This window comes from Salvelinus fontinalis, chromosome 2 (genome assembly GCF_029448725.1).
Source record: "Salvelinus fontinalis isolate EN_2023a chromosome 2, ASM2944872v1, whole genome shotgun sequence".
Lineage (NCBI taxonomy): Eukaryota > Metazoa > Chordata > Actinopteri > Salmoniformes > Salmonidae > Salvelinus > Salvelinus fontinalis.
The window spans coordinates 4801620-4818801 of NC_074666.1; the positions used below are offsets into that span (position 1 = coordinate 4801620).

Sequence of the window (17182 nt, forward strand, 5' to 3'; positions counted from 1 at the left end):
TTACAGAGAAGGAGGAGGGTGAGTTACGGAGAGGGACGGGAGGAGGATGAGTTACAGAGAGAGGGGAGGGTGAGTTACGGAGAGAGGGGGAGATACAGAGAGGGGAGTTACAGAGAAGGAGGAGGGTGAGTTACGGAGAGAGGGTGAGTTACAGAGAAGGAGGAGGGTGAGTTACGGAGAGGGACGGGAGGAGGGTGAGTTACAGAGAGAGGGGAGTTACAGAGAAGGAGGAGGGTGAGTTACAGAGAGAGGGGAGGGTGAGTTACGGAGAGGGACGGGAGGAGGGTGAGTTACGGAGAGAGGGGAGTTACAGAGAAGGAGGAGGGTGAGTTACAGAGAGAGGGGGAGTTACAGAGAAGGAGGAGGGTGAGTTACGGAGAGAGGGGAGGGTGAGTTACGGAGAGGGACGGGAGGAGGGTGAGTTACGGAGAGAGGGGAGTTACAGAGAAGGAGGAGGGTGAGTTACAGAGAGAGGGGGAGTTACAGAGAAGGAGGAGGGTGAGTTACGGAGAGAGGGTGAGTTACAGAGAAGGAGGAGGGTGAGTTACGGAGAGGGACGGGAGGAGGGTGAATTACAGAGAGAGGGGAGTTACAGAGAAGGAGGAGGGTGAGTTACGGAGAGGGACGGGAGGAGGGTGAGTTACGGAGAGAGGGGGAGTTACAGAGAGAGGGGAGGGTGAGTTACGGAGAGGGACGGGAGGAGGGTGAGTTACGGAGAGGGGGGGAGATACAGAGAGAGGGGAGTGTGAGTTACAGAGAGAGGGTGAGTTACGGAGAGGGACGGGAGGAGGGTGAGTTACGGAGAGAGGGGGAGTTACAGAGAGAGGGGAGTGTGAGTTACGGAGAGAGGGGGAGTTACGGAGAGAGGGGGAGTTACAGAGAGAGGGGAGGGGGAGTTACGGAGAGGGACGGGAGGAGGGTGAGTTACGGAGAGGGGGGGAGATACAGAGAGAGGGGAGTGTGAGTTACAGAGAGAGGGTGAGTTACGGAGAGGGACGGGAGGAGGGTGAGTTACGGAGAGAGGGGGAGTTACAGAGAGAGGGGAGGGGGAGTTACGGAGAGGGACGGGAGGAGGGTGAGTTAGGGGGAGAGGGGGAGAGACGGAGAGAGGGGGAGAGACGGAGAGAGGGGGAGAGACGGAGAGAGGGGGAGAGAGGGGGAGAGACGGAGAGAGGGGGAGAGACGGGGAGAGGGGGAGAGACGGGGAGACGGGGAGAGACGGAGAGACGGAGAGAGGGGGAGAGACGGAGAGAGGGGAGGGGGAGATACGGAGAGAGGGGAGGGGGAGATACGGAGAGAGGGGGAGTTACAGAGGAGGAGGGTGAGTTACGGAGAGGGACGGGAGGAGGGTGAGTTACGGAGAGAGGGGAGTTACAGAGAAGGAGGAGGGTGAGTTACAGAGAGAGGGGAGGGTGAGTTACGGAGAGGGACGGGAGGAGGGTGAGTTACGGAGAAGGAGGAGGGTGAGTTACGGAGAGAGGGGGAGTTACAGAGAAGGAGGAGGGTGAGTTACGGAGAGGGGGGGAGATACAGAGAGAGGGGAGTGTGAGTTACAGAGAGAGGGTGAGTTACGGAGAGGGACGGGAGGAGGGTGAGTTACGGAGAGGGGGGGAGATACAGAGAGAGGGTGAGTTACGGAGAGAGGGGAGTTACAGAGAAGGAGGGTGAGTTACGGAGAGAGGGGGAGTTACAGAGAAGGAGGAGGGTGAGTTACGGAGAGGGACGGGAGGAGGGTGAGTTACGGAGAGGGACGGGAGGAGGGTGAGTTACGGAGAGGGGGGGAGATACAGAGAGAGGGGAGTGTGAGTTACAGAGAGAGGGGGAGTTACAGAGAAGGAGGAGGGTGAGTTACGGAGAGGGGGGGAGATACAGAGAGAGGGGGAGTTACAGAGGAGGAGGGTGAGTTACGGAGAGGGACGGGAGGAGGGTGAGTTACAGAGAGAGGGGAGGGTGAGTTACAGAGAGAGGGGGAGTTACAGAGAAGGAGGAGGGTGAGTTACGGAGAGGGACGGGAGGAGGATGAGTTACAGAGAGAGGGGAGGGTGAGTTACGGAGAGAGGGGGAGATACAGAGAGGGGAGTTACAGAGAAGGAGGAGGGTGAGTTACGGAGAGAGGGTGAGTTACAGAGAAGGAGGAGGGTGAGTTACGGAGAGGGACGGGAGGAGGGTGAGTTACAGAGAGAGGGGAGTTACAGAGAAGGAGGAGGGTGAGTTACAGAGAGAGGGGAGGGTGAGTTACGGAGAGGGACGGGAGGAGGGTGAGTTACGGAGAGAGGGGAGTTACAGAGAAGGAGGAGGGTGAGTTACAGAGAGAGGGGGAGTTACAGAGAAGGAGGAGGGTGAGTTACGGAGAGAGGGTGAGTTACAGAGAAGGAGGAGGGTGAGTTACGGAGAGGGACGGGAGGAGGGTGAGTTACAGAGAGAGGGGAGTTACAGAGAAGGAGGAGGGTGAGTTACGGAGAGGGACGGGAGGAGGGTGAGTTACGGAGAGAGGGGGAGTTACAGAGAGAGGGGAGGGTGAGTTACGGAGAGGGACGGGAGGAGGGTGAGTTACGGAGAGGGGGGGAGATACAGAGAGAGGGGAGTGTGAGTTACAGAGAGAGGGTGAGTTACGGAGAGGGACGGGAGGAGGGTGAGTTACGGAGAGAGGGGGAGTTACAGAGAGAGGGGAGTTTGAGTTACGGAGAGAGGGGGAGTTACGGAGAGAGGGGGAGTTACAGAGAGAGGGGAGGGGGAGTTACGGAGAGGGACGGGAGGAGGGTGAGTTACGGAGAGGGGGGGAGATACAGAGAGAGGGGAGTGTGAGTTACAGAGAGAGGGTGAGTTACGGAGAGGGACGGGAGGAGGGGGAGTTACGGAGAGAGGGGGAGTTACAGAGAGAGGGGAGGGGGAGTTACGGAGAGGGACGGGAGGAGGGTGAGTTACGGAGAGGGGGGGAGATACAGAGAGAGGGGAGTGTGAGTTACAGAGAGAGGGTGAGTTACGGAGAGGGACGGGAGGAGGGTGAGTTACAGAGAGAGGGGGAGTTACGGAGAGAGGGGAGGGTGAGTTACGGAGAGAGGGGAGGGTGAGTTACGGAGAGAGGGGGAGTTACAGAGAGAGGGGGAATTACGGAGAGAGGGGAGCATGAGTTACGGAGAGAGGGGAGGGTGAGTTACGGAGAAGGAGGAGGGTGAGTTACGGAGAGAGGGGGAGTTACAGAGAGAGGGGAGGGTGAGTTACAGAGAAGGAGGAGGGTGAGTTACGGAGAGAGGGGGAGTTACGGAGAGAGGGGGAGTTACGGAGAGAGGGGGAGTTACGGAGAGAGGGGGAGTTACAGAGAGAGGGGGAGTTACAGAGAGAGGGGGAGTTACAGAGAGAGGGGGAGTTACAGAGAGAGGGGGAGTTACAGAGAGAGGGGGAGTTACAGAGAGAGGGGGAGTTACAGAGAGAGGGGGAGTTACAGAGAGAGGGGAGGGTGAGTTACGGAGAGAGGGGAGGGTGAGTTACGGAGAGAGGGGAGGGTGAGTTACGGAGAGAGGGGAGGGTGAGTTACGGAGAGAGGGGAGGGTGAGTTACGGAGAGAGGGGAGGGTGAGTTACGGAGAGGGGGGGAGATACGGAGAGGGGGGGAGATACGGAGAGGGGGGGAGATACGGAGAGGGGGGGAGATACGGAGAGGGGGGGAGATACGGAGAGGGGGGGAGATACGGAGAGGGGGGGAGTTACGGAGAGAGGGGAGCGTGAGTTACGGAGAGAGGGGAGGGTGAGTTACGGAGAGAGAGGAGCGTGAGTTACGGAGAGAGGGGGAGATACAGAGAGAGGGGAGGGTGAGTTACAGAGAAGGAGGGGGAGTTACAGAGGGAGTAGGGTTAGGCTCTCTAATGCATTTCTCTGTTCTCCGTGTTATTAAAGCTCCTCTCTGTGTTAATGCTGCTCTCTGTGTTAATGCTGCTCTCTGTGTTATTAATGCTGCTCTCTGTGTTAATGCTGCTCTCTGTGTTATTAATGCTGCTCTGTGTTAATGCTGCTCTCTGTGTTATTAATGCTGCTCTCTGTGTTATTAATGCTGCTCTCTGTGTTATTAATGCTGCTCTCTGTGTTACTAATGCTGCTCTCTGTGTTAATGCTGCTCTCTGTGTTATTAATGCAGCTCTCTGTGTTATTAATGCTGCTCTCTGTGTTATTAATGCTGCTCTCTGTGTTAATGCTGCTCTCTGTGTTATTAATGCAGCTCTCTGTGTTATTAATGCAGCTCTCTGTGTTATTAATGCTGCTCTCTGTGTTACTAATGCTGCTCTCTGTGTTAATGCTGCTCTCTGTGTTATTAATGCAGCTCTCTGTGTTAATGCTGCTCTCTGTGTTATTAATGCTGCTCTCTGTGTTATTAATGCAGCTCTCTGTGTTAATGCTGCTCTCTGTGTTATTAATGCTGCTCTCTGTGTTATTAATGCTGCTCTCTGTGTTATTAATGCTGCTCTCTGTGTTAATGCTGCTCTCTGTGTTATTAATGCAGCTCTCTGTGTTAATGCTGCTCTCTGTGTTATTAATGCTGCTCTCTGTGTTACTAATGCAACTCTCTGTGTTAATGCTGCTCTCTGTGTTACTAATGCTGCTCTCTGTGTTACTAATGCTGCTCTCTGTGTTATTAATGCTGCTCTCTGTGTTGTTAATGCAGCTCTCTGTGTTATTAATGCTGCTCTCTGTGTTATTAATGCTGCTCTCTGTGTTATTAATGCTGCTCTCTGTGTTATTAATGCTGCTCTCTGTGTTATTAATGCTGCTCTCTGTGTTATTAATGCTGCTCTCTGTGTTATTAATGCTGCTCTCTGTGTTATTAATGCAGCTCTCTGTGTTAATGCTGCTCTCTGTGTTAATGCTGCTCTCTGTGTTATTAATGCTGCTCTCTGTGTTATTAATGCTGCTCTCTGTGTTATTAATGCTGCTCTCTGTGTTATTAATGCTGCTCTCTGTGTTATTAATGCTGCTCTCTGTGTTATTAATGCAGCTCTCTGTGTTAATGCTGCTGCTCTGTGTTATTAATGCTGCTCTGTGTTATTAATGCTGCTCTCTGTGTTATTAATGCTGCTCTCTGTGTTATTAATGCTGCTCTCTGTGTTACTAGTGCAGTTATCTGTGTTACTAATGTAGTTCTCTGTGTTATTAATGCTGCTCTCTCTCTCTGTGTTGCTGTCCTGGTCCAGAGGAGAGCACGAGGGCAGCAGAAGGATGAAGACAGAGCTTTTGGTCCAGATGGATGGACTGGCCCGATCTGATGATCTGGTTTTTGTCCTGGCAGCATCTAACCTTCCCTGGTAGGTCTAACCCTAACCTTCCCTGGTAGGTCTAACCCTAACCTTCCCTGGTAGATCTAACCCTAACCCTAACCCTAACCTTCCCTGGTAGGTCTAACCCTAACCTACCCTGGTAGGTCTAACCCTAACCTGTCCTGGTAGGTCTAACCCTAACCTGTCCTGGTAGGTCTAACCCTAACCTGTCCTGGTAGGTCTAACCCTAACCTGTCCTGGTAGGTCTAACCCTAACCTGTCCTGGTAGGTCTAACCCTAACCTGTCCTGGTAGGTCTAACCCTAACCTTCCCTGGTAGGTCTAACCCTAACCTACCCTGGTAGGTCTAACCCTAACCTTCCCTGGTAGGTCTAACCCTAACCTACCCTGGTAGGTCTAACCCTAACCTACCCTGGTAGGTCTAACCCTAACCTTCCCTGGTAGGTCTAACCCTAACCTACCCTGGTAGGTCTAACCCTAACCTTCCCTGGTAGGTCTAACCCTAACCTACCCTGGTAGGTCTAACCCTAACCTACCCTGGTAGGTCTAACCCTAACCTACCCTGGTAGGTCTAACCCTAACCTACCCTGGTAGGTCTAACCCTAACCTGTTCTGGTAGGTCTAACCCTAACCTGTCCTGGTAGGTCTAACCCTAACCTGTCCTGATAGGTCTAACCCTAACCTGTCCTGGTAGGTCTAACCCTAACCTTCCCTGGTAGGTCTAACCCTAACCTTCCCTGGTAGGTCTAACCCTAACCTACCCTGGTAGGTCTAACCCTAACCTACCCTGGTAGGTCTAACCCTAACCTTCCCTGGTAGGTCTAACCCTAACCTACCCTGGTAGGTCTAACCCTAACCTGTCCTGGTAGGTCTAACCCTAACCTACCCTGGTAGGTCTAACCCTAACCTACCCTGGTAGGTCTAACCCTAACCTACCCTGGTAGGTCTAACCCTAACCTGCCCTGGTAAGACCTGCCGTTGTCCTGGCAGCCTCTAACCTGCCCTGGTAGGACCTGCTGTTTGTCCTGGCAGCCTCTAACCTGCCCTGGTAGGACCTGGTGTTTGTCCTGGCAGCCTCTAACCTGCCCTGGTAGGAGCTGGCGTTTGTCCTGGCAGCCTCTAACCTGACCTGGTAGGAGCTGGCGTTTGTCCTGGCAGCCTCTAACCTGCCCTGGTAGGACCTGGTGTTTGTCCTGGCAGCCTCTAACCTGCCCTGGTAGGAGCTGGTGTTTGTCCTGGCAGCCTCTAACCTGCCCTGGTAGGAGCTGGCGTTTGTCCTGGCAGCCTCTATCCTGCCCTGGTAGGACCTGGTGTTTGTCCTGGCAGCCTCTAACCTGCCCTGGTAGGACCTGGCGTTTGTCCAGGCAGCCTCTAACCTGCCCTGGTAGGACCTGGTGTTTGTCATGGCAGCCTCTAACCTGCCCTGGTAGGACCTGGTGTTTGTCCTGGCAGCCTCTAACCTGCCCTGGTAGGATCTGGTGTTTGTCCTGGCAGCCTCTAACCTGCCCTGGTAGGAGCTGGTGTTTGTCCTGGCAGCCTCTAACCTTCCCTGGTAGGAGCTGGCGTTTGTCCTGGCAGCCTCTAACCTGCCCTGGTAGGAGCTGGCGTTTGTCCAGGCAGCCTCTAACCTGCCCTGGTAGGACCTGGTGTTTGTCCTGGCAGCCTCTAACCTGCCCTGGTAGGAGCTGGCGTTTGTCCTGGCAGCCTCTAACCTGCCCTGGTAGGAGCTGGCGTTTGTCATGGCAGCCTCTAACCTGCCCTGGTAGGATCTGGTGTTTGGCCTGGCAGCCTCTAACCTGCCCTGGTAGGACCTGGTGTTTGTCATGGCAGCCTCTAACCTGCCCTGGTAGGACCTGGTGCTTGTCCTGGCAGCCTCTAACCTGCCCTGGTAGGACCTGGTGTTTGTCCTGGCAGCCTCTAACCTGCCCTGGTAGGACCTGGCGTTTGTCCTGGCAGCCTCTAACCTACCCTGGTAGGTCTAACACTAACCTGCCCTGGTAGGAGCTGGCGTTTGGCCTGGCAGCCTCTAACCTGCCCTGGTAGGACCTGGTGTTTGTCCTGGCAGCCTCTAACCTGCCCTGGTAGGACCTGGTGTTTGTCCTGGCAGCCTCTAACCTGCCCTGGTAGGAGCTGGCGTTTGTCCTGGCAGCCTCTAACCTGCCCTGGTAGGACCTGGCGTTTGTCCAGGCAGCCTCTAACCTGCCCTGGTAGGACCTGGTGTTTGTCATGGCAGCCTCTAACCTGCCCTGGTAGGACCTGCTGTTTGTCCTGGCAGCCTCTAACCTGCCCTGGTAGGACCTGGTGTTTGTCCTGGCAGCCTCTAACCTGCCCTGGTAGGATCTGGTGTTTGTCCTGGCAGCCTCTAACCTGCCCTGGTAGGAGCTGGTGTTTGTCCTGGCAGCCTCTAACCTTCCCTGGTAGGAGCTGGCGTTTGTCCTGGCAGCCTCTAACCTGCCCTGGTAGGAGCTGGCGTTTGTCCAGGCAGCCTCTAACCTGCCCTGGTAGGACCTGGTGTTTGTCCTGGCAGCCTCTAACCTGCCCTGGTAGGAGCTGGCGTTTGTCCTGGCAGCCTCTAACCTGCCCTGGTAGGACCTGGTGTTTGTCCTGGCAGCCTCTAACCTGCCCTGGTAGGAGCTGGCGTTTGTCATGGCAGCCTCTAACCTGCCCTGGTAGGATCTGGTGTTTGGCCTGGCAGCCTCTAACCTGCCCTGGTAGGACCTGGTGTTTGTCATGGCAGCCTCTAACCTGCCCTGGTAGGACCTGGTGCTTGTCCTGGCAGCCTCTAACCTGCCCTGGTAGGACCTGGTGTTTGTCCTGGCAGCCTCTAACCTGCCCTGGTAGGACCTGGCGTTTGTCCTGGCAGCCTCTAACCTACCCTGGTAGGTCTAACACTAACCTGCCCTGGTAGGAGCTGGCGTTTGGCCTGGCAGCCTCTAACCTGCCCTGGTAGGACCTGGTGTTTGTCCTGGCAGCCTCTAACCTGCCCTGGTAGGACCTGGTGTTTGTCCTGGCAGCCTCTAACCTGCCCTGGTAGGAGCTGGCGTTTGTCCTGGCAGCCTCTAACCTGCCCTGGTAGGACCTGGCGTTTGTCCAGGCAGCCTCTAACCTGCCCTGGTAGGACCTGGTGTTTGTCATGGCAGCCTCTAACCTGCCCTGGTAGGACCTGCTGTTTGTCCTGGCAGCCTCTAACCTGCCCTGGTAGGACCTGGTGTTTGTCCTGGCAGCCTCTAACCTGCCCTGGTAGGATCTGGTGTTTGTCCTGGCAGCCTCTAACCTGCCCTGGTAGGAGCTGGCGTTTGTCCTGGCAGCCTCTAACCTTCCCTGGTAGGAGCTGGCGTTTGTCCTGGCAGCCTCTAACCTGCCCTGGTAGGAGCTGGCGTTTGTCCAGGCAGCCTCTAACCTGCCCTGGTAGGACCTGGTGTTTGTCCTGGCAGCCTCTAACCTGCCCTGGTAGGAGCTGGCGTTTGTCCTGGCAGCCTCTAACCTGCCCTGGTAGGACCTGGTGTTTGTCCTGGCAGCCTCTAACCTGCCCTGGTAGGAGCTGGCGTTTGTCATGGCAGCCTCTAACCTGCCCTGGTAGGATCTGGTGTTTGGCCTGGCAGCCTCTAACCTGCCCTGGTAGGACCTGGTGTTTGTCATGGCAGCCTCTAACCTGCCCTGGTAGGACCTGGTGCTTGTCCTGGCAGCCTCTAACCTGCCCTGGTAGGACCTGGTGTTTGTCCTGGCAGCCTCTAACCTGCCCTGGTAGGACCTGGCGTTTGTCCTGGCAGCCTCTAACCTACCCTGGTAGGTCTAACACTAACCTGCCCTGGTAGGAGCTGGCGTTTGGCCTGGCAGCCTCTAACCTGCCCTGGTAGGACCTGGTGTTTGTCCTGGCAGCCTCTAACCTGCCCTGGTAGGACCTGGTGTTTGTCCTGGCAGCCTCTAACCTGCCCTGGTAGGACCTGGTGTTTGTCCTGGCAGCCTCTAACCTGCCCTGGTAGGAGCTGGCGTTTGTCCTGGCAGCCTCTAACCTGCCCTGGTAGGACCTGGCGTTTGTCCAGGCAGCCTCTAACCTGCCCTGGTAGGACCTGGTGTTTGTCATGGCAGCCTCTAACCTGCCCTGGTAGGACCTGCTGTTTGTCCTGGCAGCCTCTAACCTGCCCTGGTAGGACCTGGTGTTTGTCCTGGCAGCCTCTAACCTGCCCTGGTAGGATCTGGTGTTTGTCCTGGCAGCCTCTAACCTGCCCTGGTAGGAGCTGGTGTTTGTCCTGGCAGCCTCTAACCTTCCCTGGTAGGAGCTGGCGTTTGTCCTGGCAGCCTCTAACCTGCCCTGGTAGGAGCTGGCGTTTGTCCAGGCAGCCTCTAACCTGCCCTGGTAGGACCTGGTGTTTGTCCTGGCAGCCTCTAACCTGCCCTGGTAGGAGCTGGCGTTTGTCCTGGCAGCCTCTAACCTGCCCTGGTAGGACCTGGTGTTTGTCCTGGTAGCCTTTAACCTGCCCTGGTAGGAGCTGGCGTTTGTCATGGCAGCCTCTAACCTGCCCTGGTAGGATCTGGTGTTTGGCCTGGCAGCCTCTAACCTGCCCTGGTAGGACCTGGTGTTTGTCATGGCAGCCTCTAACCTGCCCTGGTAGGACCTGGTGCTTGTCCTGGCAGCCTCTAACCTGCCCTGGTAGGACCTGGTGTTTGTCCTGGCAGCCTCTAACCTGCCCTGGTAGGACCTGGCGTTTGTCCTGGCAGCCTCTAACCTACCCTGGTAGGTCTAACACTAACCTGCCCTGGTAGGAGCTGGCGTTTGGCCTGGCAGCCTCTAACCTGCCCTGGTAGGACCTGGTGTTTGTCCTGGCAGCCTCTAACCTGCCCTGGTAGGACCTGGTGTTTGTCCTGGCAGCCTCTAACCTGCCCTGGTAGGAGCTGGCGTTTGTCATGGCAGCCTCAGAAGAGCTGTGAGCGTATTTCTCAAGCTGCTCAGGGCGTTGATCTCGGAGCAGGTAGAGATCATGAGGGTTCAACAGCTACAGGGTCAGGAGGTTACGGGTAGTATGACAGGTGCTCTCGGTAACAAGAGGTTTCTCCCCGTCTCTCTTCGTCTTCTCAGGGAGCTGGATCATGCCATGCTGAGACGTCTGGAGAAAAGGATTCTGGTTGGCCTTCCCTCTGGCCCTGCCCGACAGGCCATGGTCTCTCATTGGCTGCCTCCACTCAGCTGCACTGGAGGGGTGGAGCTACGCACCGAGCTGGCCTATGAGACGCTTGCACAGGTAGGGGGGAGGAACGGGGATCTCACATCTCTGTTGACTATATGATTGACTAGTAAAAAGCTGCTCTTGCCATAATATGGTCTTTTACCGACCAGGCTCTTCTGTATACCTCCCCTACCTTGTCACAACACAACTGATTGGCTCAAACACATTAAGATGGAAAGAAATTCCACAAATTAACTTTTAACAAGGCACACCTGTTAATTGAAATGTTATAGTAGTAGTTAAGTAATAGATGTTATCTTGTATCATAGTAAGTTAGCCAGTTGTAGTAGTTAATATTAGTAATAATGTTAATCTTGTATCATAGTAAGTTAGCCAGTTGTAGTAGTTAATATTAGTGATAATGTTAATCTTGTATCATAGTAAGTTAGCCAGTTGTAGTAGTTAATATTAGTGATAATGTTAATCTTGTATCATAGTAAGTTAGCCAGTTGTAGTAGTAATAGATGTTGTCTTGATATTTTAATACTAATATCTATATATTCTAGGCGACGGAAGGATACTCTGGGTCTGATATCAGGCTGGTGTGTAAAGAAGCAGCCATGAGACCAGTCAGGAAGATATTTGATGCTCTAGAAAGCCACCAGCAGGGTAAGGAAACAGCCATGAGACCAGTCAGGGAGATATTAGATGCTCTAGAGAGACGTGAGACCAGTCAGGAAGATATTTGATGCTCTAGAGAGCCACCAGCAGGGTAAGGAAACAGCCATGAGACCAGTCAGGGAGATATTAGATGCTCTAGAGAGACGTGATGCTCTAGAGAGATGTGAGACCAGTCAGGGAGATATTAGATGCGCTAGAGAGACGTGAGACCAGTCAGGGAGATATTAGATGCTCTAGAGAGACGTGAGACCAGTCAGGGAGATAGTAGATGCTCTAGAGAGACGTGAGACCAGTCAGGGAGATATTAGATGCTCTAGAGAGACGTGAGACCAGTCAGGGAGATATTAGAGGCTCTAGAGAGACGTGAGACCAGTCAGGGAGATATTAGATGCTCTAGAGAGACGTGAGACCAGTCAGGGAGATATTAGATGCTCTAGAGAGACGTGAGACCAGTCAGTGAGATATTAGATGCTCTAGAGAGGCGTGAGACCAGTCAGTGAGATATTAAATGCTCTAGAGAGACGTGAGACCAGTCAGGGAGATATTTGATGCTCTAGAGAGACGTGAGACCAGTCAGGGAGATAGTAGATGCTCTAGAGAGACGTGAGACCAGCCAGGGAGATAGTAGATGCTCTAGAGAGACGTGAGACCAGCCAGGGAGATATTAGATGCTCTAGAGAGACGTGAGACCAGTCAGGGAGATAGTAGATGCTCTAGAGAGACGTGAGACCAGCCAGGGAGATATTAGATGCTCTAGAGAGACGTGAGACCAGTCAGGGAGATATTAGATGCTCTAGAGAGACGTGAGACCAGTCAGGGAGATATTAGAGGCTCTAGAGAGACGTGAGACCAGTCAGGGAGATAGTAGATGCTCTAGAGAGACGTGAGACCAGTCAGGAAGATATTAGATGCTCTAGAGAGACGTGAGACCAGTCAGGGAGATATTAGATGCTCTAGAGAGACGTGAGACCAGTCAGGGAGATGGTAGATGCTCTAGAGAGACGTGAGACCAGTCAGGGAGATATTTGATGCTCTAGAGAGACGTGAGACCAGTCAGGGAGATAGTAGATGCTCTAGAGAGGCTCAAGATACATTGTCATTTTTACTCAGCTGAAAACTCCGGTATTGACAATAAAAAATGGAGGCTTTGGTTTTTCAGTAGCACTTGGCTGTGTGCAGTAGATTTAGCATGTAGAATCATCTGGAAATGAATAGAAAATGACGGCTGTGGTGATAGGACGGCTATTAATAATACCACTCCTCCCCTTACAGGGAGCTGCAACATGCCTGTCATTCACCTGGAAACCGTGACAACAGAGGACTTCCTGGAGGTGATCGCTCACACCAAACCCTCGGCCAGGAACCTTACAGACAAATACACCGCCTGGGAGACTGAGTACGAGTCTGTGTGACTCAACATAGCAATATACAGCGCCTTCAGAAAGTATTCAGACCCCTTGACTTTTTCCACATTTTGTTACGTTACAGCCTTAATTTAAAATGTATTAAAGAAAATAAAAGAAATCCTCATCTAAACACAATACCCCTTAATGACAAATTAAAAACAGTTTTATTTAAATAAACAGAAATATCTTAATTCCGTAAGTATTCAAACCCTTTGCTGTGAGACTCGAAATTGTGCTCAGGGACTGCCTGTTTCCATTGATCCTCCTTGAGATGTTTCTACAACTTGATTGGAGTCCACCTGTGGTCAATTCAATTGATTGGACATGATTTGGAAAGGCACACACCCGTCTATATAAGGTCCCACAGTTGACAGTACATGTCAGAGCAAAAACCAAGCTATGAGATCAAAGGAATTGTCCGTAGAGCTCCGAGACAGGATTGTGTCGAGGGACAGATCTGGGGAAGGGTACAACAAAAAATGTCTGCAGCATTGAAGGTCCCCAAGAACACAGTGGCCTCCATCATTCTTACATGGAAGAAGTTTGGAACCACCAAGACTCTTCCTAGAGCTGGTCGCCCGGCCAAACTGAGCAATCGGGGGAGAAGGGCCTTGGTCTGGAAGGTGACCAAGAACCTGATGGTCACTCTGACAGAGTTCCAGAGTTCCTCTGTGGAGATGGGAGAACCTTCCATAAGGGCAACCATCTCTGCAGCACTCCACCAATCAGGCCTTTATGGTAGAGTGGCCAGATGGACACCACTCCTCAGTAAAAGGTACATGACGGCCCGCTTAGAGTTTGCCAAAAGGCTCCTAAAGACTCTGACCATGAGAAACAAGATTCTCTGGTCTGATGAAACCAAGATTGAACTCTTTAGCCTGAATGCCAAGCGTCACGTCTGGAGGAAACCTGACACCATCTCTACGGTGAAGCACGGTGGTGGCAGCATCACGTCTGGAGGAAACCTGACACCATCTCTACGGTGAAGCACGGTGGTGGCAGCATCATGTCTGGAGGAAACCTGACACCATCTCTACGGTGAAGCACGGTGGTGGCAGCATCATGTCTGGAGGAAACCTGACACCATCTCTACGGTGAAGCACGGTGGTGGCAGCATCATGTCTGGAGGAAACCTGACACCATCTCTACGGTGAAGCACGGTGGTGGCAGCATCATGTCTGGAGGAAACCTGACACCATCTCTACGGTGAAGCACGGTGGTGGCAGCATCATGTCTGGAGGAAACCTGACACCATCTCTACGGTGAAGCACGGTGGTGGCAGCATCACGTCTGGAGGAAACCTGACACCATCTCTACGGTGAAGCACGGTGGTGGCAGCATCATGTCTGGAGGAAACCTGACACCATCTCTACGGTGAAGCACGGTGGTGGCAGCATCATGTCTGGAGGAAACCTGACACCATCTCTACGGTGAAGCACGGTGGTGGCAGCATCATGTCTGGAGGAAACCTGACACCATCTCTACGGTGAAGCACGGTGGTGGCAGCATCATGTCTGGAGGAAACCTGACACCATCTCTACGGTGAAGCACGGTGGTGGCAGCGTCATGTCTGGAGGAAACCTGACACCATCTCTACGGTGAAGCACGGTGGTGGCAGCGTCATGTCTGGAGGAAACCTGACACCATCTCTACGGTGAAGCACGGTGGTGGCAGCGTCATGTCTGGAGGAAACCTGACACCATCTCTACGGTGAAGCACGGTGGTGGCAGCGTCACGTCTGGAGGAAACCTGACACCATCTCTACGGTGAAGCACGGTGGTGGCAGCGTCACGTCTGGAGGAAACCTGACACCATCTCTACGGTGAAGCACGGTGGTGGCAGCGTCATGTCTGGAGGAAACCTGACACCATCTCTACGGTGAAGCACGGTGGTGGCAGCGTCATGTCTGGAGGAAACCTGACACCATCTCTACGGTGAAGCACGGTGGTGGCATGAGGGGATGTTTTTCAGCGGCAGGGACTGGGAGACTAGTCAGGATTGAGGGAAAGATGAACGGAGCAAAGTACAGAAAGATCATTGGCGAAAACCTGTTCCAGAGCACTCAGGACCTCAGACCGGGGTGAATGTTCACCTTCCAACAGGACAACGACCCTAAGCACACAGCCAAGACAATGCAGGAGTGGCTTCGGGACAAGGGATTTTTTTTTTTAAATTAATTTTAGTATAAGGCTGTAACGTAACAAAACGTGGAAAAGGTCAAGGGGTCTGAATACTTTCCGAATGCACTGTCCATATCTGTAGCAATGAGCATCTTAGATCAGCGATACAATGTAACAGGGCAGTGTGTCTGTACAGGGCTTGTCTGAGACAGATCCCAGGGCAGTGTGTCTGTACAGGGCTTGTCTGAGACAGATCCCAGGGCAGTGTGTCTGTACAGGGCTTGTCTCAGACAGATCCCAGGTCAGTGTGTCTGTACAGGGCTTGTCTCAGACAGATCCCAGGTCAGTGTGTCTGTACAGGGCTTGTCTGAGACAGATCCCAGGTCAGTACAGGGCTTGTCTGAGACAGATCCCAGGTCAGTGTGTCTGTACAGGGCTTGTCTGAGACAGATCCCAGGTCAGTGTGTCTGTACAGGGCTTGTCTCAGACAGATCCCAGGTCAGTGTGTCTGTACAGGGCTTGTCTGAGACAGATCCCAGGTCAGTGTGTCTGTACAGGGCTTGTCTCAGACAGATCCCAGGTCAGTGTGTCTGTACAGGGCTTGTCTGAGACAGATCCCAGGTCAGTGTGTCTGTACAGGGCTTGTCTGAGACAGATCCCAGGTCAGTGTGTCTGTACGGGGCTTGTCTCAGACAGATCCCAGGTCAGTGTGTCTGTACAGGGCTTGTCTGAGACAGATCCCAGGTCAGTGTGTCTGTACGGGGCTTGTCTCAGACAGATCCCAGGTCAGTGTGTCTGTACAGGGCTTGTCTGAGACAGATCCCAGGTCAGTGTGTCTGTACGGGGCTTGTCTCAGACAGATCCCAGGTCAGTGTATCTGTAACTACACTGAAGAAATGGAAGGTTGCTGATCTGTGTTTTATACAGGTGACTGGAGTCTCTATGTTCAATTAAAGACAATATGAGTCATTGGTAGTCCTCGTCATGATCACTTTTTTATTAACATAATTACACACAAGACATTTTTCAGAAGCATGCCATTTTAAACACTTCACACGTGCAAAAGTTTGATGCAGTCTTTTTATCCCAGTACCTATTCATAAACCCAGAAACCTAACACTACCCCTAACACTAACCCTAACACTAACCCTACCCCTAACACTAACCCTAACACTACCCCTAACACTACCCCTACCCCTACCCCTAACACTAGCCCTAACACTACCCCTAACACTACCCCTAACCCTACCCCTAACACTACCCCTAACACTAGCCCTAACACTACCCCTAACACTACCCCTAACCCTACCCCTAACACTACCCCTAACACTAACCCTACCCCTAACCCTACCCCTAACACTACCCCTAACCCTACCCCTAACACAACCCCTAACACAACCCCTACCCCTACCCCTAACACTACCCCTAACACTACCCCTAACACTAGCCCTAACACTAACCCTACCCCTAACACTACCCCTAACACTACCCCTAACACTACCCCTAACACTACCCCTAACACTACCCCTACCCCTACCCCTAACACTAGCCCTAACACTAGCCCTAACACTACCCCTAACACTACCCCTAACCCTACCCCTAACACTACCCCTAACCCTACCCCTAACACTACCCCTAACACTACCCCTAACCCTACCCCTAACACTACCCCTAACACTACCCCTAACACTACCCCTAACACTAGCCCTAACACTAGCCCTAACACTAACCCTACCCCTAACACTACCCCTAACACTACCCCTAACACTAGCCCTAACACTAGCCCTAACACTACCCCTAACCCTACCCCTAACACTACCCCTACCCCTAACACTACCCCTAACACTACCCCTAACACTAGCCCTAACACTAACCCTACCCCTAACCCTACCCCTAACACTACCCCTAACACTACCCCTAACACTACCCCTAACACTACCCCTAACACTAACCCTACCCCTAACACTACCCCTAACACTACCCCTAACACTACCCCTAACACTAGCCCTAACACTAACCCTACCCCTAACCCTACCCCTAACACTACCCCTAACCCTACCCCTAACACTACCCCTAACACTACCCCTAACACTACCCCTAACACTACCCCTAACACTAGCCCTAACACTACCCCTAACACTACCCCTAACCCCCAGTTAGATGAGGAACACAGTAGGCATAGTTCGATGGAGTGTGAGGTGTTAGAGATATACCCATGGAGGAGGAGGTGTTACAGTCTGGTGTGGGACTAGAGGAGGTGTTACAGTCTGGTGTGGGACTAGAGGAGGTGTTACAGTCTGGTGTGGGACTAGAGGAGGCGTTACAGTCTGGTGTGGGACTAGAGGAGGTGTTACAGTCTGGTGTGGGACTAGAGGAGGTGTTACAGTCTGGTGTGGGACTAGAGGAGGCGTTACAGTCTGGTGTGGGACTAGAGGAGGTGTTACAGTCTGGTGTGGGACTAGAGGAGGCGTTACAGTCTGGTGTGGGACTAGAGGAGGCGTTAGTCTGGTGTGGGACTAGAGGAGGCGTTAGTCTGGTGTGGGAC

General features: G+C 53.2%; 1 protein-coding gene across 3 annotated transcripts in view; it reads left to right on the top strand.

The window, feature by feature from the left end:
- The window catches only part of katnal2 (katanin p60 subunit A-like 2), a 107030-nt gene extending 91418 nt beyond the window's left edge, over positions 1–15612 (top strand). For all 3 annotated transcript variants that reach the window (XM_055861353.1, XM_055861359.1, XM_055861370.1), the window contains 4 exons: positions 5183–5293; positions 10343–10505; positions 10997–11099; positions 12384–15612. In XM_055861353.1, the coding sequence (XP_055717328.1) occupies positions 5183–5293; positions 10343–10505; positions 10997–11099; positions 12384–12523 (517 nt within the window). In that variant the 3' untranslated portion in view covers positions 12524–15612. The remainder of the gene's footprint in view (positions 1–5182; positions 5294–10342; positions 10506–10996; positions 11100–12383) is intronic.
- Positions 15613–17182: the final 1570 nt, after the last annotated feature.